Source organism: Gasterosteus aculeatus, chromosome Y (genome assembly GCF_964276395.1).
Source record: "Gasterosteus aculeatus chromosome Y, fGasAcu3.hap1.1, whole genome shotgun sequence".
NCBI lineage: Eukaryota > Metazoa > Chordata > Actinopteri > Perciformes > Gasterosteidae > Gasterosteus > Gasterosteus aculeatus.
Genome location: NC_135709.1, coordinates 13,980,923 through 14,004,486, shown reverse-complemented (window position 1 = coordinate 14,004,486; position 23,564 = coordinate 13,980,923). Strand labels below are relative to the sequence as shown.

The 23,564-nt window shown below is 46.7% G+C and overlaps 1 protein-coding gene across 1 annotated transcript in view; it reads right to left on the bottom strand.

Annotated features, from left to right (window-relative positions):
• LOC120812477 (neural-cadherin-like) overlaps positions 1-23,564 on the bottom strand; it is a 110,398-nt gene that overhangs the window by 60,505 nt on the left and 26,329 nt on the right. The window contains exon 2 of the mRNA XM_078097804.1: positions 9,890-10,087. Coding sequence (XP_077953930.1) covers positions 9,890-10,087 — 198 coding nt within the window. The remainder of the gene's footprint in view (positions 1-9,889; positions 10,088-23,564) is intronic.

Below are 23,564 nucleotides of genomic sequence, written 5' to 3'. Positions count from 1 at the left end.
AGCTCCTGGCGAAAGTCACTCCGGAACTAAGAGCAGAATTCAGGAAGGCATTTTCCAACAAAGCCTCAACCATAATCTGCACTGCAGGAGGTGGACTGAAAGAGTACCCAGTTATAATGATGTTACTGGAAGTGACGACGAACTCAGGCCAGCTAATAGGCACTCTTATCGACCTTGCCTCTGACACCAACTACATAACAAACAACGCTGCCCAGCGCCTTGGACTAATTGGTGAGAGCATCAAATTAATTGTCCACGGAATAGGAGGAATGACAACGACAGTCACAACCAAGAGGTACTCCCTGCGACTAAGAGTGAAGACCATCAAGGGGACGGTAATGGAGCACAAACTACTCTGCTACGGCCTAGAAAGTATTGCAGAGATAAGTCAGCCGGTCACTCCACAACAGCTGCAAAGGATCTTTCCTGACATTGCTGCAGAAGAGCTGGTCCGCCCTGAGCACATCGATCTTCTGATCAGCCACAGGGAAGGTCGTTTAGTTCCACAGCTGTTCAAGTTGGAGGGAGATCTAGTCCTCTGGGACGGCCCTTTGGGCAAAGCTGTTGGCGGTACTCACCCTGATCTCTTCGAGGTAGTAGACCTAACGCTGCACCAGTCAGAAACTCACTTCGCAAGATCTATGAGAACATCCTCAATGGTGTACAAGGAGGTCCTTGCGAACACCAAAGACCTGAGTGAGGACCCAATGAGGATGGGAGAAGTTACCCTCAGCAGAACGACCACTACGAACAAGGAGGTGTTTGAGTGGTTTAAGTGGGATAGTATCGGGGCAGCGTGTGACCCAAAATGCGGGAGCTGCAAGTGCAGCAAGTGCCCTCCGGGAGGCAGAGAGATGACCCTTGGAGAAGAAAGGGACTTAGAAAAGATAAAGGACTGCCTCTCTTATGTGCTAGCGGACAAACACAGTGATGCCCCACACTGGGATGCGGCCTACCCATGGAAAGTGAACCCTGCAATTCTGCCAGATAACCGCCGAGCAGTGGAAGCCACCTTCCGGAACACCGAGGCTCGGCTAGCAAGAGAACCTGTGTGGAAAGCGGCATATGGAGTGCAGATCCGCGAGATGGTATCAAGAGGGGCAGCCATCGAGCTCACAGAGGAAGAGATCAAACGGTGGGATGGCCCAATCTGGTACATCAGCCATTTGGTTGCCCCAAATCCTCATTCTAGCTCTACGCCAGTGAGGATAGTCTGGAACAGTAGCCAGGAGTTTAAAGGGTTGAGCCTGAATAACCTCCTGCACAAAGGCCCTGATGTCCTCAACCCAATTCGAGGTGTCCTGCTAAGATTTAGGAGCAGACTATATGCTGCTCTTGGCGATGTGAAGAAAATGTATAATTCTGTGTGGCTGAAGGACGAAGAGGTCCACCTCCATCGATTCCTCTGGAGGGATAACCCCGAAGATAAAATCGGTGTGTTTGCCATTGTCCGGGTCAACATCGGCGACAAGCCTGCCGGGTGCATCGCTCAGGTTGCCATGAGAGAAACGGCAAACCTGCCCCAGTTTTCATCCATGGTTGAAGAGCGCCGAATCTTGACAGAGGACTGCTATGTGGACGATGTTCTAACATCGCATAATGATCTCCAAACTCTGGTTAGGATGACCGAAGGAGTGGAAGAAATCCTAAGAGCAGGTGGCTTCTCTCTCAAGCCCTGGGTCCTGACAGGCCAAAGTGGGAGGAGTGAGAAACCCACTGACCCCAGCAATGTCAGGTCAACAGAGCCCAAGACCCTGATACTACCCAACCAGATGCGGGACGAGGAGAATAAGGCATTGGGATATGAACCAGAATCTGACAAACTCTGTGTGCTGATGTCTGTGAACTTCTCAAGGAGACGAGGAAAGATGAGGACCGGTCTGGCTCTACGAGAGGATGAGGTCAGAGGCAGCACCCCCGACCCTCTCACTCGACGCATGCTGCTGAGTCAGATCGCAGGGCTCTATGACCCCATCGGCCTGGCTTCACCCGCCAAGCAACGAGGAGTGATGCTTGTAAGAGAATCCTTTCAGGAAGCAGGAAGAGACCATCAGTCCAAGGACACCTGGGACGACCCTCTTTCGCCACGTCTTCGAGAAGCTGCAATAAAACTTTTTGAGCAGAATGTGAGACTTGGCCAACTCAGATTCAACAGGAGTCTCACACCTCATGGAGCCATAGGCCGCCCAATGGGAATCACATTTTCCGATGGTAGTGAAGCTTCCTACGGCGCCGTTCTTTAACTACGGTGGGAGACAGAAGATGCAGTCGCAGTTAAGCTGGTTGAATCAAAGGGCAAGCTCACTCCTCTAGACCAGAAAGGTGATGTCATTAAAGCAGAACTCTGCGGGGCTGTCTTTGCATCCCGCCTGAAGACATACTTCGAGAAGCACTGCTACATTAAGGTCAATCAGTGGATTCACTTTGTTGACAGTCAGACAATTTTGGGAGCTATCCAGAAGGATAGCTATGGCTATCAGACATTTTTTGCAAACCGGATTGGAGAAATCCAAAAGGCTGGATCAGTAGATAGCTGGAAGTGGGTCGAAGGTAGACTGAACATCGCCGACCTCATCACAAGGGGGGCATCCCCAGAGGAGCTTGCTGAAGGATCTGTCTGGCAGGAAGGCCCAGAATTTTTGAAGTTGCCTGAGTCAGAATGGCCGGTGAAAACTGCCAGAGAGATCAATCCCTCGGTTGCTGAGATCGGGGGACTTCGGAGGAAGGCGTTCACGGGACTGGTCACAGTAGGAGCCCAGCCCAGGAAAGGGTCAGGCCCAACCAGTGTTACACTTGTACGCCTTGTGGACCCCCAGCAATTCAGCTCACTTGCACGGTTGTGTGGGACCATCGCCTGGGTGAGACAAGCAGTAGGAATCTGGCTGGGTAACAGCCAGGCTCCAGTTCGGTCAAAGTGGGAGGCAAGACCATGCCTGTCTGTGGAAGAACGAGTAACAGCTTTCAAAGATCTAGCTCTCGAAGCTCAGGGTGGGGTTGAGTTCCGCGACGCAACCCTCGATCGCCTGGTTGTCCAGGAAGAGGAAAAAACAGGACTCTTGCTCTGCGGAGGGAGAATCCAATGCTGGGATGAAGATCGAGCGGCTGTACCGCTGATCCCATGCCAGTCGTGGCTTGCAACCCTACTGGCCAGGGAGGCACATGAAGAAAACCATGAAGGTGTTGCCTCTACCCTTCTACGGACAAGGAGGAAAGCCTGGATCATGCAGGGACGGAGAACAGTTAAGAAGGTGCTGAACAACTGTGTCACCTGCAGAAAGAAACGAGCAAAGACGTGCCAGCAAGTAATGAGTGATCTCCCTCAAGAGCGTACCAGTAGAGCAAGCCCGTTCGAAAATGCGACCCTCGACCTTTTTGGCCCCTTCGAGGTGAAAGACGCGGTTAAAAGAAGGACCAGCAAGAAGGTCTGGGGCATTGTTTTCTGTTGTATGGCCTCGAGGGCCGTCCATGCGGACCTCACCGATGACCAGTCGGCAGAAAGTTTCCTCCAAGCATACTCCCGCTTTGTTGCTCTGAGGGGGCATCCAAGAAAACTATGGTCCGACAGAGGCACCAACTTTATTGGGGCCAAGTCGGCTCTGCATGAGCTGCATAAACATCTGGCTTGCTTGCAGGCTGCGTCTATAGAAGATGTAGCTGCTAAGAACGGGACTGAATGGAAGTGGGATTTTCACCCTGCAGATGCACCCCACAGGAATGGAGCCGCGGAGGCAGCTGTGAAGCTTTTAAAGAAGGCGCTGATAAGCCTAGGAGGAACTACAGGGTCCCTCACATGGGGGGAGCTCCAAACTCTGTTCTATCAGGCAGCCAACCTGACAAACGAACCTCCAATTGATGCCAGAGCTCAAGAACAGGAGGACTCTGTTGAGTACTTAACACCCAACTCCCTCATACTGGGTCGAGCATCGCTTGGAGGAGACACCAGCGGGCTTGACCTAGACACTCATCCCTGGCGTTGTCTGAGGGCTATTCAAATCGGAGTGGACCGGTTCTGGGCAAAGTGGAGGGAACTAGCAGGCCCAAATCTGTTCATTCGACACAAGTGGCACCGGACGGAGAGGAACGTCAAAGTCGGCGACCTCGTCTGGATTGCTGACCCAAATGCTTTGAGAGGGCATTTTCGCCTGGGCCGGATTCTGACAGTTTATCCTGACAGTAAAGGGATTGTTAGGGACGCTGACATTGCAACGTGCGCTGGAATTGCTGTATCCCTTGCGGGTGGCCAAAAGAAGAGGAGTTCTTCGCTGCCCATGACGGTTATCAGGAGAGACGTGAGAAGACTGGTGGTCCCTCTCCCAGTGGAGGACAAAACTCACCCACCCAAACCGCCATGACATCGGCATCATCCCAAACCCCTCTCATTCAAGGGGCCAAGCCCTTGTCACCCTGTTACCATCTTAGCCCTGTTGGCTGCGTGGTGCAAGCCTAGCGCTGCCACCAGGCCAATTACATTGCACATACATGAAGAAGAGCACTCACATTCCATACCTCGCATACCCAGGCAGTACACTGCATACCTGCCAAAGGGATGTAATTGACTTGGACAGTGGACTAAACTGGTCCCCCGTCAGTCGTGCCTTCATCGGACGCTTACACATAGACATTGTGCACATTTAAGGGTTCTAAAAAAATATATAATAAAAAAAAAGAGAGGTCTTTTAAGTGAGTTAGTAAGTTCCTTGATCATAAGATCAGGAACTTAAATGGGAGGTGTTGTGTTTTCTGTGGAGTTTTTAATTCATGACGTTTTGTTATTTCGGACTTACATGTGTGATCAAATGTTTACCTGCCAGAGCTATACATATAAATGCCAGTAACATATGGAGAAACTTTGAGGTAGCAGCGCAATAGTGTAGTGTCCCTTTAAGAGAGGAGTGTGCTGTGAGGTCACGTGACCAGTGTCTACTGAGTGAAAAGGAAGCGCGATTCACTTAGTTGGTAACGACTTCCAACCCGGTGGGCAGTCACTTGATAAGCACTCTTCATTTTCAATGTTGTCTTGTCTCCTTTATAATGTACGCTTCATGTTGTCTGATGTCCCCTTAATATGTTGCTGCTGTGTTTACTTTTGTAGCCCTGTGGGAAAAGTGTGTGGGGTCGGAGATGATGGTGTTTGTGGATGTTTACCCTTGTGACATAACTAATGTATCCTGTTTGTTTAAAAAATTGTATTGGTGGAGAGGTACGATAGCCCCCAAAAAGGGGAGGGGAAGTGACGTTGAAGAGGAGTTCCGGGGGAGAGAGAAAAGACGCGGGAGGGGAGAAAAAAAGGAGAGTTTGGAAAAAAGAGAGAAAAAGGACGAGTTCGAGGGAGCGGAGGAAAGAGGGGATATAGAGAGAGTGGACGAGTAGTCAACCCGGCGACGGAGTCCACAATCGGTCCCTGGACGCGGATAACTAATCCCAGCGGTGGACCGCAGGGACGACACCCCAAGTCCCGCCTCGCAAACCCTGCCAGCGAGTAGCCAACCCGGCCGTTCAGTGCGTATCTTCGAAAACCCCGCCAGCGAGTAGCCAACCCGGCCGCTCGGTGCGGGTCTTCGCAAACCCCGCCAGCGAGTAGCCAACCCGGCCGCTCAGTGCGTATCTTTGGGAACCCCGCCAGCGAGTTGCCCACCCGGCGACTCCGTCCGTATCTGTTCCCGGACCTGGATCACCCAACCCCGCGAGAAAAGACGCGGGACGACAATCAGCGTGGCACAGTTGTCCTAGGACTATTCCCACTGGGATGACTATATCCTTCCGAGACTCATTCATGATCAACACAGTGAAATGGCCTTCCTCCACTGCTGCACTTTGTATCACCATCGGCTGCAGCAGCACCCCCGCTGGTAAAGGAGCAGTGGGGGAGGCTTCAACCATCAGCATGTCCTTCTTCAGAGGCTGCTTCAACTCTACGTCACAGCTGATACAGCATTCACCAGGAGGTAAGATCAGCGAGCTCGGACCCATCCACTTCACACATCCCACCCCATCCTCTTCTCCCTCAGCGGTTGATTGGTCTGTGTGCACGACCGGGTCCCTTGCTTTAATGCTTAGCGTCTGGGCAATGTCGACTCCGGTGGTCTCTTTGCACAGTCTGGAAAGCCTCTGAAAAAGGTTGGCATTCGTGCCTAAGATCACAGGAGTCTGCTCAGGACTTGAGGGGCTAGGGCAAATTAGAGCCAAGACTGACAGGGGCTCTTTGGTGCCTGTGACCTTCTCTGGAAACGCCATATCCACCACCACATATCCCAAGTAGGGGTCCCAAGTATGGCCAACCCCGACACTGGCTGGATAGCGACATTAGGCAAGTGACGCTTGTACCAGGACTCAAAGATTATTGTGACTTGAGAGCCGCTATCAAGGAGAGCATTGCACTGTTGTCCATTTATCTTCACTGGTACAATGGACGAGGGGCCAATCAATCCCTGGGGAATGTCTCCTTGCAGTATGGTTATCTCACTTTTCTTAGCTGAACACACGGTGTGACTGCTTCCTGTGGCTTGAGCTGATGATTCACCCTGTTTAGCTTTCTTTAGAGATTGGATCAACTTCTGGATTACTTTGGCTTGATTCTCTGCATTATGACATTTGGCAGAGAAATGGCCGTTTTCACCACAGCGATAACAAAAGTTCTCATCACACTTGAAAGATGGTTGCCTTGATGGCTCTACCCTTAGCGCTGATGCAGCAGATTCAGAGACTTTTGGCGGTTGGCCTGCTATTTGCTCTTGCAGGTTCTTCACTTGTTTCCTCAGGGCAGCTACTTCCTCTTCACTGCCTGTCTCTGGGCTGAGTACTTTTGGAAGTGACGCATGTTCTTTACTATATGCTACAGGGTGGCTAGATAAAGACCTCATGGCCGTGAACATTGATTTGAGTTCTTTAACTTCAGATCTCAAATGTTCAACCTCCTCTTGTCTACTGTCAATGGCAGGCCAAGCATGAACTCTCTGGATAGACGTGTGAAGCTTTTTCCTTGAAGACTCATACTCCTCCTCGTTGCAGATATCACTCAGGAGTTCCAAGAAAGTTGGCGGATCTGCTTTCCGTTCCCTGAGTTTGAGCTGTACAAGCATCATATCAGAGTGGACAGCACCTCTCAGCAGCTGCTCCACTCGAGCATGGTCGACGCGGCCTGGAGGGAGACCTCCACGACGAACCACCTTGGTCAATGACAACTCCAAGTGCCTAAGAAAGTCAGACAACCTTTCCTTGGGCTGCTGCTGTAACAACCTAAAGGCAAAATACAAGTCCTCGCCGGTCTCAGCAGACCCAAAAGCACTCTCAATGGCCTCCAAGCACCGAGCTGGACTAACCTCTGGATCCGCAGTCCTCACAGCTTTCACAACAGCTAACGCCGGCCCCTTCAGACATTCCATGATACGCCGTCGTTTCTCCTTGGCCGAACACTCGCTCTCCTCAACCATCAGGTGTGCATGCTCCAACCAATGCTCCAACGACTCTTCCCCAGATGGGGTTGGCACAGTACCAGAGAACACTCTTAAACGGCGGTAACTGCTGTTCTCACCAGATGGTTTCTCCATCTTGGCTAGCAAATCACCTACCGCACGAATAATGGACTCGGCCGAACCATCAGCCGGTTGATCTTCCAACAAACGTTTTAACGGGCTTGGAGAAACATTTTCGACAGGACTTTCAGCAGCTATAATGATCCTCCAATTTTCTGTTGTGCCCTCCGGCAGCAGTTCCAAAGGGACTGTGGTGAGGTTCACCTTTCCTCTGCACTCGCAGAGCACTTTTAGACGGTTCAGTTTCATGCTCACTGTCCTTCCTCTCACTCGCACTCGGCCGAAGGCTTTGACGTTTCCCACCGTCTCTTCAATCAGTGCATTGTCCACATCTCCGGGAATCAGCACCATAAGGGAGTGGTCTTCATCTAATTCTTCTCTGCTGCACCACTCTTTGAGCTCTTTAACTAAATCTACCGTACTACGCTGCAGCTCCATTTTTTTTTTTTTTAGTAATATAAAATGTACAAAGTTTGGCTTAGTGCTTAAATGACTGTTAGCTTATCGTTACTTTAATTACCTAATTGCATTAATTAAAATCCCGGACGAGCCCCCATTATGTAGCGCCCCCTAGCCGTCCTGGCTATTTGAGTGGAGTGCGCTGCCCGAATTCTTAACTGTTTCTCTTTAATTAATGCTAGGTGACTACAATCTGCTAACCCTATATTTAAACTGTCAACACACATCAAACAGCCCGACACCAAATACAGTAATGAAACATTTACTTGAGCTATAATGTAACAGGAAGAACGATGAACAAAAATACACACAATACAACACACAGAATAAGCCGGCAGGTAAATAACATATATATATCTCGTGTGTGGGTACCCAAAAAGCTGTCCGCTTACGTTGCAGGCCTGTTTGCAGGTGGAGGGGTCCTTGGAAACAAAAACGGTGCCTTCGCGCTAAAGCGCCAACGGAAACAAACACACCCCCCTCGTCGTCCTCACGGTGTTGGCGAGGTGGGCGTGGGGCCGTAAGCATGTTTGGCTTATATGTTTAAAGTATGAAACACGGACTGGTATGTAACGTAATTACTTCCTGGTTTGCCGTGGGGCATTTTGGGAGTTGTAGTGTCCTGCTAAGGAAAGACTGCATGCATTGTGAATGTGGTGCATAATGTTTGAATGTGTACATGCAAATAACAAAACTGATGATGGTGGATTATAGTATATTAATAATGTTTATTTGTATTTTTGAATAATGTTATTAAGATAAAGAACTGGGGAGCTGTGTCGGTTGTGGTGTGCACATGGAAATTGAAGCATTGCATTTCTTATTATTCCAGGTTTTTTACATGGTTCCCCCTTTTAAGAAATAAACGAACAAATGAGGAATCTTGAGTAAAGTCCTATGTATGCCGGGTTGCCCTTTCCGTGGCGAGAAAACGGAACATAAACATAACATTTGTTTGTTTACAAGAAAACTCCATAGGGCGGCTTTAAATAAAATATATATTTTTTTCCCTTTCTGGTTGAATACCAAAAAAAATAAATGGGATCAGACAGACGAACCGTGTTCATTCAAAGACCAGCTACTCTCATCCCCTCTTAAAAGTTAATCGCAGCATAAGAGTGTTAAATAAATATATGTGTTAAAATGAGGTCTTAAAAAATGATTGAGTTTGCCCAAACCTCGCTGTTTTAGCGCACTCATGTAGGACCAGGGTACTTTGTGGTAACTGTTGTTTAACGCACATAGGAGGAGGTGAGCATTGGCCTGATGTAAGTCAGAGGGGAAGTGTGTGACAACATTATTACATCGCCCAAATCTCTGAAACGGCAACAAGCCTTCGACCACCAGGGGGTCTGCTGCTCGTGCAGACTTCCAACAGCCCACTGTGTGTGTGTGTGTGTGTGTGTGTGTGTGTGTGTGTGTGTGTGTGTGTGTGTGTGTGTGTGTGTGTGTGTGTGTGTGTGTGTGTGTGTGTGTGTGTGTGTGTGCGCGTGTGTGTGTGTGTGAGTTCATGCCCGGTGATTCTGTGTGTAAGAACCAGAGAAAAGCAGACCGACAGACAACAGTGCATGATAAGTGTATAAACAAAAGTGTGAAGGCCCCTGGCTGTCTGCCTATGTGTGTGTGTGTGTGTGTGTGTGCGTGTGTGTGTGTGTGCGCGCGCAGGACAGAGAGACAGAAAACTAATGGACACCTTAAGAGTGTATGAATGCATGAATGACTCTGCTGTGAATGCCTGTGGCTGTCTGCTCCATAGCTCTGCCAACCTACACACAACAGAGCCTATTCGAATACCTCTTCTCATGCATCTTGTGTGTTGTAGGTGTGTGTGTGTGTGTGTGTGTGTGTGTGTGTGTGTGTGTGTGTGTGTGTGTGTGTGTAAATAGCAGAAAGCTTACCATCAGACAAAAAGTATTCCACCTCTCCGCTTTTGCCCTCGTCGCCATCTCGAGCCCGGAGCTGGTAGACGAACGCTCCGGCGGGGGCCTCGGGGGACACTACGGCCAGGTAAGGGTACGGCTCCATGTTCCACTCGGGGACGTTATCGTTGACGTCAGTGATCTTCAGCTTCACCTTGTTCAGGTACCAGTCCGGGCCTGGGGGATTGTGCAGAGATAGTGACGGAGCTGCAGTTACTGAAAGTGACAGCTGTCATGTAACTGTGTGTGTGTGTGTGTGTGTGTGTGTGTGTGTGTGTGTGTGTGTGTGTGTGTGTGTGTGTGTGTGTGCGTACGGGAGACAAGCAGCCGGGGGAACCCGAAGTGGTGGAACAACTGGGTGCAGGTACTTGATATATAAATTGTCTTCGGTAGACGGTACGACATAATGCTGCTTGTTTGGAGAAATGCTCCTCGTTAAAGAAATGAGCGCTGGCCCTCTGGATAAAGATACAGGTAGAAGAACAACAAAAAATGTCAAAAAAATAAAAATACAACTTTGAGGTGATTCTAAACTAATCCAAATGTAATTCTGAATACTACACACTATGATCTGACCCCGTAGTTCTCTGTATTTTCAGTCTGCAATGGGAAACTGACACCAGTCTTGATTGAGCTTTAGAGTTTTGGTCAAGGTGAATCAACACAGTATCCTGGCAATTTCCTCGCTGTCTCCCCACTTCCTTTTCCTTCACCATGTCTGCCGGTTTGTCAGAAGGGCTGTTTGGGCCGGTGCCGGTGGACATGACATCATTAATCCTTTTCCGACCCGGGCTCCCATTCAGGAATCTGGACAACCAGGTTCCCATGGGGGCGGGTGGGAGGAAGAGACAGTCATCCACAACCGCATCTAGCAAGTCTATGTATAGCTGTGCCTTGATCTCCCCACATGGTCCCAGGGATGACACCTCACGCCTGCAGGCTTTCTGTCGCCTGCACACTGCCTTACTGGACTGAATAAGAAGATTTTCAAGAATCCAATTAGCAGCTCGCTCACCATGACTGTCTGCAGACGGAAGGAGCGCAAGGAGGAGCCTCTGTCACGGGACCCGAGCGTGCCCTTCGCCGGGGTGGATGGAGGGGAATGGTTATTCCCATTAAACACGACGACGCAAAGCGGAAACAAAATGCACCCAAAATATTTCCAGGCGGTGTTGCGGGCCTGACCTAAAGCAGCTTTTTGCAGACCACAATGGCCCGCTGCCTTACCCCTGCCAGGACACACACACACACACCGATATGACCACTCGCAGACATTTTAAACACAGGCAAGTCAGACCCAGACACATGCCTGCACAGTTGATGCAGCTGACATTATAGAGTGTCTCTTCTTCCTGTTCGCCGTCTCTCTCTCTCTCTCTCTCTCTGTCACACAGCGGTGCATGCTTACATAGAGAGGTGAGTTACCTAAGGGCTAAAAGTATGTATAGATTTTAAATCCCATTATGTAAAAGCTCTCCTGCGTGTGACCACAGGCTGTACATGTGCTTTTTAAAACCAAGAAGTCTTTAAAGTTGATTAAAACCGATAACAGAAAAAACACACATTGGTAATGCGCGCCACATGCTCGCAGTAGATGGTATAAAATCTTCAAGCTGCCGGAATGGCTGTAGTACACATTTTACTTCACCTCTTTCCTCAAATGAGTTAAATAAATGCTGAGATCACAGTTTCTATTTCAACTGGCTTACAGTTAAGATGCATTTTGATGGAAAATACAATGTGTTGCACTACAGACTAGCTCTGGAGTGTTCACAGCTGAAACACAATGGCTATAAAGTGTGTGACAGCTCCTAAAAGGATTGTTAGAGGGATAATAACAGAGAGAGGAAGGAGCTAGAGGAGAGAATTAATATAGCTTTCTGCTCAAGCTTTAAAGTTGCTCTTTGCAGAGGAAAAGTTCTCACTCGGATCTGACGGTGGTTCGTTTTGGATAATTAGCCGCCGCATCGTGGGGGCAGAGAAACTAATCAACGCTCCGATGCTATCTGCTTCAAATGTCGACAGCGCCAGTTTGTGCAACTTAAGCCAGATCATCCTGCCCTGTAAGACGGAGCAATCCTTTTGTGATGAATAATGGAAAAAAAGGGGGAAATACTCTTTTTCAAAGTAGAGGGTTTGAAAGGTCCTTAATCAAAACTAAATCACAGCTCCAGCACTTAACATTCAGTCGACTATCAAATCAGCAGCGCCAGACACATTTCTTGCCTCCTGCTTGTTGGTGTCTTTCCCAACCATGTCTCTGTGGTAATGGTGGTGATGATTTTACAAGGCTCCATCTAATTAGCTTGTTACAGAGAGACTGAAGGCAAAGAATTAAAGCCTATCAGATCTGGAATAATAAATAATGAATGCACTCGTGTGTGTGTGTGTGTGTGTGTGTGTGTGTGTGTGTGTGTGTGTGTGTGTGTGTGTGTGTGTGTGTGAGGTTGGGGGTATCTTGTGTGGAGGCGGGAGTGCACGCTGTGCATGTTCTCAGGCTGCAAACCCGCAAGCGTGAGCGCTGGCTCTCTGATCCGGGGAGTCCATGGAGATGGAGCGGATGTGAGCGATGCCCCACGAGCAACCAAGCCGACACATAACCTGCCCCAACATGGCCAAGGCAAAAGATGCGATCAAACAACCGGGTGGGGGAAGAAGGCAGAAGGCTGGTCTATACTGTACATAATCTGTTTAAGTACAAGAGGCCTCTGCCGAATGACTAACGCAACAATGCATTTGCAAAAAAAAGTGTGTGACAGTGGTGTGCGCCATGCGTCTGGCCGCGGCTCAGCGTCTACAGCCGGCCTTGTGTCACCTATATGTGCACGGAGGAGTGTATGTTCTAAATGACTGCATATTTCCTGCTGTTAATCCTCTCTTTGGGTATAGCAGCTATCAGTGCTGTAGTGGTAAAATTAGAGGTGGGTAAACTCTGAATTTTGTGATCATACAGACCTCGGCGCGATGTGAAGCAACACAACACAAAGCATCGCGACTCTGTAAGGCTGTCCTGGCTATATTGCATTATGTTATCAGTAAAAGTCATATACAATCAATGACAATGAATAAATGTGTTAGTAGTTTGTAGTTCATTAAATCTATGAAAATAGTGAAGAAAAGTATGTCAACACAACACAACAACACAATTACAGATTAAGAACTATCTACATACGGAGTCTCCTTTTTACAGTAGTGCCCAGAGGGCCTCCTTGTCCTCCACGTCAGGTCCTGCCTTGAAAAAATATGTTGAATTAAGAGTTAACCAGTTAAGCAGCCTGTCAATTACACTGACAACATAAGTTAAAAACACTCATGTACTACCTATGTCATTATAAATAGCCTATATATGGCGTTATATTTGTGCCACAATCCTGAGCGCGTAATTGTAAATTTTGAGCGCAGAGAACTATGTTGTAGCAAAGAAAAACATCCCGTGCGCGCAGTTTACTGAGGTGCCCTCTCCACAAACTGGTTTTCTGCGCGCAGGCAGCCGTTGCTGCGCTCTCTCTCTCCACCTCTTCACGCTGCTCTCGCTCGACGTTTCACTCACGCGCTCGCTCGACTTGCAGCAGCGTTACATTTGTGCCACAAAACCAACCAATCAGAGAATTAAAGAAGGTCCATTGTGATTGGCTGTTGGTCTCCAATCACAACGCTTCCTAAAGAAGACGAAAAAAAGTGATATTAGAAGTCCGGCTAGCCACCATCAGACATGACCGAAGCAAATCATGAGAACAGCAAGTGTTTTAATCCAGGCCATTAGCATTTAGCACAAATGCTGCAAACTTCAACAACTCGCTGAGCTTCCGCGATGCTGTAGGTAGTTCTACTAGCGTTGTGATTGGAGACCAACAGCCAATCACAATGGACCTTCTTTAATTCTCTGATTGGTTGGTTTTGTGGCACAAATGTAACGCTGCTGCAAGTCGAGCGAGCGCGTGAGTGAAACGTGGAGCGAGCGCAGCATGAAGAGGTGGAGAGAGAGAGCGCAGCAACGGCTGCCTGCGCGCAGAAAACCAGTTTGTGGCGAGGGCACCTGAGTAAACTGCGCGCACGGGATGTTTTTCTTTGCTACAACATAGTTCTCTGTGCTCAAAATTTACAATTACGCGCTCAGGATTGTGGCACAAATATAACGCCATAGTATGGCGTTATATTTGTGCCACAATCCATACTATGGCGTTATATTTGTGCCACAATCCTGAGCGCGTAATTGTAAATTTTGAGCACAGAGAACTATGTTGTAGCAAAGAAAAACATCCCGTGCGCGCAGTTTACTCAGGTGCCCTCGCCACAAACTGGTTTTCTGCGCGCAGGCAGCCGTTGCTGCGCTCTCTCTCTCCACCTCTTCACGCTGCGCTCGCTCCACGTTTCACTCACGCGCTCGCTCGACTTGCAGCAGCGTTACATTTGTGCCACAAAACCAACCAATCAGAGAATTAAAGAAGGTCCATTGTGATTGGCTGTTGGTCTCCAATCACAACGCTAGTAGAACTACCTACAGCATCGCGGAAGCTCAGCGAGTTGTTGAAGTTTGCAGCATTTGTGCTAAATGCTAATGGCCTGGATTAAAACACTTGCTGTTCTCATGATTTGCTTCGGTCATGTCTGATGGTGGCTAGCCGGACTTCTAATATCACTTTTTTTCGTCTTCTTTAGGAAGCGTTGTGATTGGAGACCAACAGCCAATCACAATGGACCTTCTTTAATTCTCTGATTGGTTGGTTTTGTGGCACAAATGTAACGCTGCTGCAAGTCGAGCGAGCGCGTGAGTGAAACGTCGAGCGAGAGCAGCGTGAAGAGGTGGAGAGAGAGAGCGCAGCAACGGCTGCCTGCGCGCAGAAAACCAGTTTGTGGAGAGGGCACCTCAGTAAACTGCGCGCACGGGATGTTTTTCTTTGCTACAACATAGTTCTCTGCGCTCAAAATTTACAATTACGCGCTCAGGATTGTGGCACAAATATAACGCCATAGTCTGTGAGGTAAGAAAGGTTGGGGACCACTAGGCTGATCCACAACTGGTATGTGTTTACACACATCCTGGATCCTGATTGGTGTCGCTGCTGCAGCCGCAAGGCACTGATTGGATGCTCACAGACCGTAATACAGCGCAGATGAACATGATTCAGACTACGGCGTTTATATGTTCAACAATAGGAAACGTAGTCTTAGCTGTTTTAAAATTATACCAAGTTTATTTTGGATTATTCCAACGGAAGAATACAAGGCGCAGGGAACTTCGAGGTGCGTAAACGCCACTTAGAGGTGCATAAACGCTATTTCCAAAATTCCAGAGGTGCGTAAACGGCGTTTACGTGCGTTTACCCTCCACTACAGCCCTGGCTGCTATATAAAGCTCGCTTAAAGTGGCTTGCCGCTATAAACAACAGAAAAAGAAGAAAAAAAATTGTCTCAAGTGCTGCTGTGCACACATGTGCCCACAGTGCAGAGACTCTTCGGTGCGCGAGTGGGAAAGGGATGAGAGGGAGAACAAGAGGGAAGAAGAGAAGCACCAGGACAGAAACACAGATATCTACAGAGGAAGAGAAGGAGACGAAGGCGAGAGCACGAGGGAAGCACAACGAGCAGTGGAGCAAAAGACGCCCGGTGTTTTGGAAGGGAAAAATACAGAAGCAACCCAACGGACCACAAGAGGAGATAATAGAAGCTGAAGCAAAAAGAGTGGAATTAATATCAGAGGGTCTCATTATGGACCCCTCTGTCCAACGAGGAAGGAAATTAAGATACAGATATTACTGTGATGAATTAGACAAAATGCGAATGCAAGCATAAATAGCAACGGCCCATGCGAGACACGGAATGTCAGTGGTGCTTTTCTAAGCAGCGAGTGAATGGAAAGTGAAAATCAGCTGAATAAGGTACATTACCCGAGTGTTTGCAGTGTTAAGGAGGTTCTATTCTAAGCATCACCCCCCCACACCCTCACTGCGCTTACAGCAGAGTGTGAAGTCGTCAGCAGGAGATCAACGCGCTAAAAGCACCGGGGACAGAAATCTATTAACTCAGAGCAGCACACACGCACACACACACACTAAGCACGTAAACACACATGCAGGCCCCTTCACCTCGGAGCCAAGTTTTCCACAAGCTTTTCTCTGTGACAAAGTGGCCTGTATCTGTATTTTAGAAACATATTCAAACAACATTGAATACAAAACGGGATTAGGAACACGGAAGAAAGTGAAAATGTAATAGCGGTTTCTTTTTTTTATCCGAGACTTATCCAGTCTCTTTTTGTTGACTTGTTTATAGCGGTGTTGCCCTGCTTCTATCGAGACAAACAGAATTAGTTGCTGAGATCACAAAGAAAGCATCGCCAAAGGGGGCAAAATTGATCTTGTCCATTCAGCTGTTCTGGTTCCATCACTTCTGATCAAAAAGTGGAGCCAATAAAAAGCTGAGTTACTGTAACACTTCTACTAAAGACAAAAGCCAGATGTTGGTGGGTGCTTTTCTTCCAGCAGGGTTTGACATTTATTGGTCCCAAAACCTTCCCACCATGTTTTAAAGCTTCATGTCTTTCACATTAATATTCATTTTATTTTAATTATTTTATTCTGGTTTTACATACGCTGCATGCCCCATGCCTTCCTCAGAAAGAGCGGCACACAAATGCCAGCCATATACACACACACAAACAGACTTAAACATACAAATATTTACAGAAGAAAACGAAAAATGACTTTAAAAGAACAATACAGCACAGTCGGGGCCAATACACCAAACCACGCCTTCCATAATGGTCAACCAGTGGGTCATACCCAGAGGTTGCAGAGCTTCTTTGTATGATTTCAGTATAGTCTTACCCCAATAAAATCAATGATACTAATTTTTATTTTCTTCGAGAACACATGTTGAGCTTTTCCAATGCGACAAGTTGTAGAATATTATAAAGCCACCTTGAAACAGGTGGTTTTAATGTTGTAGGATTGTCAGACGTGCAACATTCTAAGTAGCCACCAGTGCCCCATTAGAAGAACCCTTTTTGTGGGAGAAATATTTGTGACTTTAATGAGAAAATGTTCCATTCACTCCCAACACAATATGATCCCGGACTGCCTCACAGAAGCCATTAACTCTCAACTGTTCACTTCCACAGCAGTGAGATAGAATCAGATGGAAGCATGTACGGACTATTGCGTGACTCACCAATCTAATGCGCTGCGATACCTGTACGCCCCAAACTATTAATAGTGATGAAACGTTCTTCTTCTTCCACTGAAGACGTTCAGCATATCTCCAACCATAGGCAGATTTCGGCGTGTCCCCAAAAGCCTTTTTCCGGTGGGCTGGTTTTTTCTCCACTGTGTTTCAGCCGCCCCCAAAGAAAATTACAAAAGTAATTCAATCCGTTTTGTTTGCCTTTAGCAGAAAGAAATGTGCCCATTCACTTCTATTCACGTGCGTAAAAGAGGCGGATTTAGAGAGGAGCAAGTGTTCAACGTAGATATGCTGGAACTGAATATGGCCTTCGGGGAAAGGAAATGTGATAAGCGGAAATATGCAACTACGGCATACGACTCATCCCCACGGTCTATGAACTTGCTCAAATAACTTGCAGATATCTATAAAGTTAAATATTTGCCATTCTGAAACCTACCTTCCCATCAGTGAGACGTTTACCATCTAATTGTTTACGCACAGTAACACACATTCTTATCTATTGCCCCTCGACGGATCTCAACACGGAGATTAATTAATGAAAATACTGTCAAATAGTTTAACGTGATTACACACATAACCACGAACCACCGCCTTTATATTGCAGTACGCTGCCCGAGGACAAAGTCAAAACACATCATACACCACCTAATAAAGAACAAATCATTCTTCAAATAGAATTTGAAGGCATGCAGATGGTATTAGAGGAAGGACGATAAAGCCCAAAAAAACTAACTGTTGGTTAATGACTGATTCCCATTACTGCTGCAAACAGGTGTATATTTCTTTGATACGAAAGAACAACTCAGCGCCACATTTCTTCTTAATGTGTGCTGCTCTCCTGAGAGACAAAGACAACAACAATAAGCAGTTGCACGTTATAGAATTCTCCATGAAGAGCCTGTATGAATTATACTCTGTGGCATCCTCCATCCGAGGTGTAAACTCCCCAAAGACCGCCAGACGCACACACACACACACACACACACACACACACACACACACACACACACACACACACACACACACAGCCTGTCTCAGACAGGACATGCATTTTAACTCTCAGTTAAAAGCCTGCAGTGTTTGTTCAGTAAACTCAAGCTATCCCTGTGGTGTAAGGCCAATGCTTTGTTGACACAACGTTATCCGATACCAAATGTAGTGCGCGTAATCTCACTCCCTGACTCCCGAGGTTCTGTATATCTGTATATATGTGTCAACTATTGACTGAATGCTCAAATAAACCCGATATAAAGATATATCTTATGAGTCTTAAAGTACCAGTGCAACAGAAGTTGAAAGGCTTCACCCTCTGCACTGTGAGGTATTTCACAGTGAAACTGAATATCTTAATATAACGGTGTACAGTTATAAGAGCGATTTAAATCAAATCCCTGGCATTTGATTCGGCCCCCGAATGGTGCACGCAGGCCTTACATTTTGGCGCGATATGGAGCCAAGGAGGACTTTGTGTCTACGAGCTAGTAAGATCCACAAAGTGTGGTTTCATACACTGTGATGAACTGCTGTAAATAAATGGCGGATTTACAGTATTTTCTCATAAATGTGACATACATGTAAATATGTATGGTTTGCATGTAAAGGTTAATGCCTTCAATGAATTTAGTTCACCTTAATGACACGAAGCCATCATTAATGCTCTTGATCTCTCAGATGACTGCTCTGCAAAAGGGGTTAAGATTGCAATTCTTGTCCTAAAAATACTTTTTGCCAAACGGAGATAATGAAAATGTCATGTCTGTTCTAAAAACAGGCCTTCTTCCTTCCATTGTCTTGAAACCGCTATGTGTTTTAGCCAAGAAACCTCGGATAAATTAATATAGTATGAAGACTGTATTTTGTGGTCACGAAACAGTGTCTGTCTTATAAATACTTTATGTACAAACCCACATCCCTGGAGGGCTGAACAAATAATGTTGCATTAGTTGAAGGCTGAAAAGCCAGACATGAGGAATTGTAGTGGCATCATGTTTGCGTTAATTAGACCCTTTTCACCAGAAAATCAGCCTATTGGTGCATAAATGTAAGCTTTGTGAATTTGCGTTGAGAAACCTTCAGAAATATAGGCAACATTTGACCAGTATGAAAATTCCCTAACGCAAAAGAATCAAATCTAAAAATCTCATGTTTACCAGTTACCAATTACACTTCCACTGGGATGCATCTATAGACTATTGTTACAGTTGTTGCTCTGTTAGTATTTAAAGAGTGGAGATGGTCTGTTATCTGGACGTATAGAATGGAATGCAACTGCAAGTGCAGTGCATGTGTTTTTCAATAGTATCTGTCTTGGATTTGTGCAAACTCTTGCCAATGTTTCCGATGTTTTCAGGGTTTTTCAACAGCTGTTGACAAGTTTCCACCACATCAAAATGCCTTCGCTCTTAAAAAGGAAAGTGAGCCATTCTCGGGTGGATCTTTTTTGCCGTTTTGTTACAATCGTTATGCGACAAATTGAAAGATTACAATGACAATGCATTTCCTTTACAAACACTTCTGCGTGGAGCTGCATGTCTGCAGGGCGTCCTCATTTTCAAACCCTCTTCAAACTTTCACACCACACAAAGATCTGTTGATGCGAACCAACATTCCTTCCTTTGCTTTCACACTCACGGTGCAAACAGTAGGGGGGTCTACTCTTGTCATCTCCTTAATCCCCATATCCGCCCTAATAACTGGTTGTGCTCCCCCAAACAACTGCAAGCGTTTGTTGTAACCGGCCACGAGTCTTTCACATCGCTGTGGAGGGAATTTGTTTTATTTTGGCCACGTTGGAAGATTTTCAAGCGTGAGCGGCTTGTCACGGCATCTCAATTACATTTAAGTCTTTGACTGGGCCGCTCCAGAACCATCATCCAGCTTCTTAGCTTCTGAGATATGCAGAGGTGGACCTGCTGGGGTGGTTGGATTATTGTCCTGCTGCAGAACCCAAGTGCTCTTGAGATTGAGGTCACAAACTGATGGCCGGACGACTCATGGTTCCATCAATTATGGCATGTGGTGCTGAAGCTGCAGCCCCGGACCATCCAACCAGCACCAACACGTTTAAATGGCGGTACAAAATGTTTTTTATGAAACACTGTGTTAGTTTTACGCTTGCTTTTGTCTCGTCAGCCCACAGAATATTTGCCAAAAAGACTTGAGGATCATCAGGATATTTTCTTGCAATTACTTTTTCACCTATGAGCCGGTAGGTTGTGAGAGCTTTTTTTCCCTTAATACCTTAGGTGGACAGAATAAAGGCTTAATATTTCCCACAGTAGGCCAAAGTATCAATAGCCAGGCTAACGTTTTCCACACCTTTTCTGCTAAGCTACCTTCGTGCTAAGCATTCCCCTGGCCTCCAGCATGTCTGCTCTAGATGCACATCGACATTGATGTCCTTATCTGCCTCTATACAACAATGCGCACTAATCCCCCCCCCTTCTCGAGTGACACTGTAGGTAAGGTATTAGGTCTCATTTACATAAACACTACATTAGTAGTCAAGCATTGTATCCTCACAACTATCTGCTAACACCCTACGTAATTAGAAATGTCTGTAAAGTACGCTCTCGATTCTCAAATCTGGGACAGAACAATGTATCCAAACAGGCCCTGTTGTAGAAATAATATGCACTCACGCACACAGTGCGGCGCACTTACCCACCTTTCCACCCACCAACCGCGCCAAAAAAAGACACGGACGTGCGACGGCGATGCAAAGTATACAGACATAGATGGCCTCACCCGCTTCGCTCTGCGCCTCAGTGTATGTGGTGTGTATGTTTTATCACTACTCCCGTGCACCTTTTGTGTGCATCTGTGTGCTGTTTGTTGTCACAGTATTGACATTTGTTTACGCATTTGTGCGCATGGGCTTTCGCATTTCTTTGCACGTGCGTGATGTCAGCGTGGCAGACAGTCGTGTTTGAATGTTTACTGACGTGTAACAGAAATGTTTGCGTGGGGGGATTTTCCGGGTGAAAGCAGATGCGCGAGGTGCTTGTATGCACACCAGCTCAAAGTCGCACTGGGGTTAAGTGGCAAGTGAGGACGTAAAGAGTAAGTATCATTTCGACACAGCACCTAGAGTCACGTTTAATGACAAAAGCCCCGGCAGTGTCAGCCAGACCCCGAAAAAATCTGGTAGAGGACCATCTTCTTCACTGGAGTGTGAAATTATTTTAGCTCTCTGCTCATTATAGGATTTTAAAATGCATTATAGTTAGGGCTTTTATGGTGTGCCAGTTCGAGCTAAAGGGGGGAGGGGAGGAAGCTGCTGAGCGGTGTTGCCTTATCTTTAAAGGATATAAACCACACCACCCGGCTCAATCAGAGTCAGCCCGGACTGCTCCATCCCTCCGTCTACTTTTTCTGCCTCCGTCTCTACTATTCTCTAAATGCCGCTTCCCCATCTCTCTTTCCGTCCTCGATACCCGGGCGAGGCAGAAGCAACAGAGGGAGGCACACACATTTAATGGGAAAAGCAAGAAAACGGCGTACGTGTGAGACAGCATTAGTCTGTCGCTGAAACCAGAAGCCGGGTCGGTTGTTTGTTCAGCGCGGCCGGGAGAGAGGCATTGTGGGAACACCCTTCCACTGACTCTAATTGTACAAAAAGGTGCAATAATGGGTTACACTGACCTTCTGATTACTACGAATGTATTTCTACAGTTGATTGTTATGGAGAAGCAGAATCTGACAGTGTTCCTCTAATGCATATATGTCAAACTCAAGGCCCGCGGGCCATATCCGGCCCGGCATGCAATTATATCTGGCCCGCGAGATCATTTTATATTATTGTTACTAATGGCCCGACGATATGAAGCGCTGATAACCAAATAAACTACAGATCCCATAATGCAGCGCTTCAGCTCCCTTGCCGAGCGCTTTTGGTGGCGTTTCTGGCTGACATAACCGCACGTCTCAATGCCGTAAACCTCCAGCTCCAGGGACGTGACCGCATGATCACTGACCTGTATGACGCAGTGAAGGCATTTCCAGTGAAGCTGATTTTATGGGAGACACACATGCACCAGTGCAACTTGCCCCACTTTCCCTGTTGCCAAGTAATGCGGCACAACGGTGTTCCCAAATACGCACTTTGCTGATAAACTGAGCGCCCTGCGCGCGGAGTTCGCACGGCGCTTTGGTGATTTTGAGGAACAAAAAAATAATTTTGAGTTGTTTCGCAACCCATTTGCTGTCGACGCGGAAACTGCACCTGTGCAGATTCAGATGGAGCTGATTGAGCTGCAGTGTGATGGGACACTAAAGACAAAGTACGACACTGTTTAATCACTCCATTCCCGCAGCAATGTCCCAGCTCCGTCTACATGCGGCTCGAACCTTGTGCGTGTTTGGTAGCACATATCTGAGTGAGAAGCTGTTCTCAGTGATGAAAACAATACCGCACACAGGAGTCGTCTCACTGATGAGCACCTTCAGTCCATCCTGAGAGTCTCCACAACACAGGACCTCACGAAAAACATAAACCAACTTGTTGCCAAAAAAAGATGCCAAGCATCCAGCTCTGATAAAATGGCATAAGAGCAAAGAAAACTGAATGTTTTTACATTACAGGTCATTTAGCAGACGCTTTTATCCAAAGCGACTTACATTACACTTTATGCCCATGGCTTTTTCACACTTTTGACTGGGAAGCAATTAGGGGTTAGGAGTCTTGCTCAGGGACACTTCGACATGGAACATGGGGCAGCCTCGAATCGAACCAACAGACTATTTCTTCCCAGCACATCTTCTCCAACCCCTGCGCCACGACGGTTTCCAGGTTCTATTTTGTTTTGCAGTATCTTCATATTTCTAACTTGTATAATTTTGACAGGAGATATTTTTATGGAGAGTAAAATCATTTGTGATATTTAAAATCTAAGGGCTTTTTTTTTATATAAAATGACAAAAGCAAGAAACTCAAATGTTTTGATTCGTTATTTTAATGTTTACTTAAAGCACAAGCACTGTCACAATTTTTATTTATTTTTTCAGGCGTTTTTTTGCAGCATGTTCATATTTTTAACTTGTATAATTTTGACTGGATATATTTTTATGGAGAGCAAGATATTTTAAGTTATTTGAAGTTTAAGTTTATTTATTGCAGTATAACATTCCTGTCTGTTTGTATTTATATTTATGTTAAAAGAAACATTTAGTTTTAGTGTGTTCAATAAATGTTTATTCTGTTCGGCCCGCGACCTGAAGTGTGTTTTGAATTTTGGCCCCCTGTGCAATTGAGTTTGACACCCCTGCTCTAATGGTAATGAACAAAGAAGAAATCAAATTGAGCATTGTCTGTGTTGCACACACACACACACACACACACACACACACACACACACACACACACACACACACATGTGCAGTAATTCAGCATGTGACCTGGCTTATTGGTAATGGGTGAAGAGAAGGGGAGGATGGGGATAAAGTCCTCATTTGGATATCTAATCCAGCG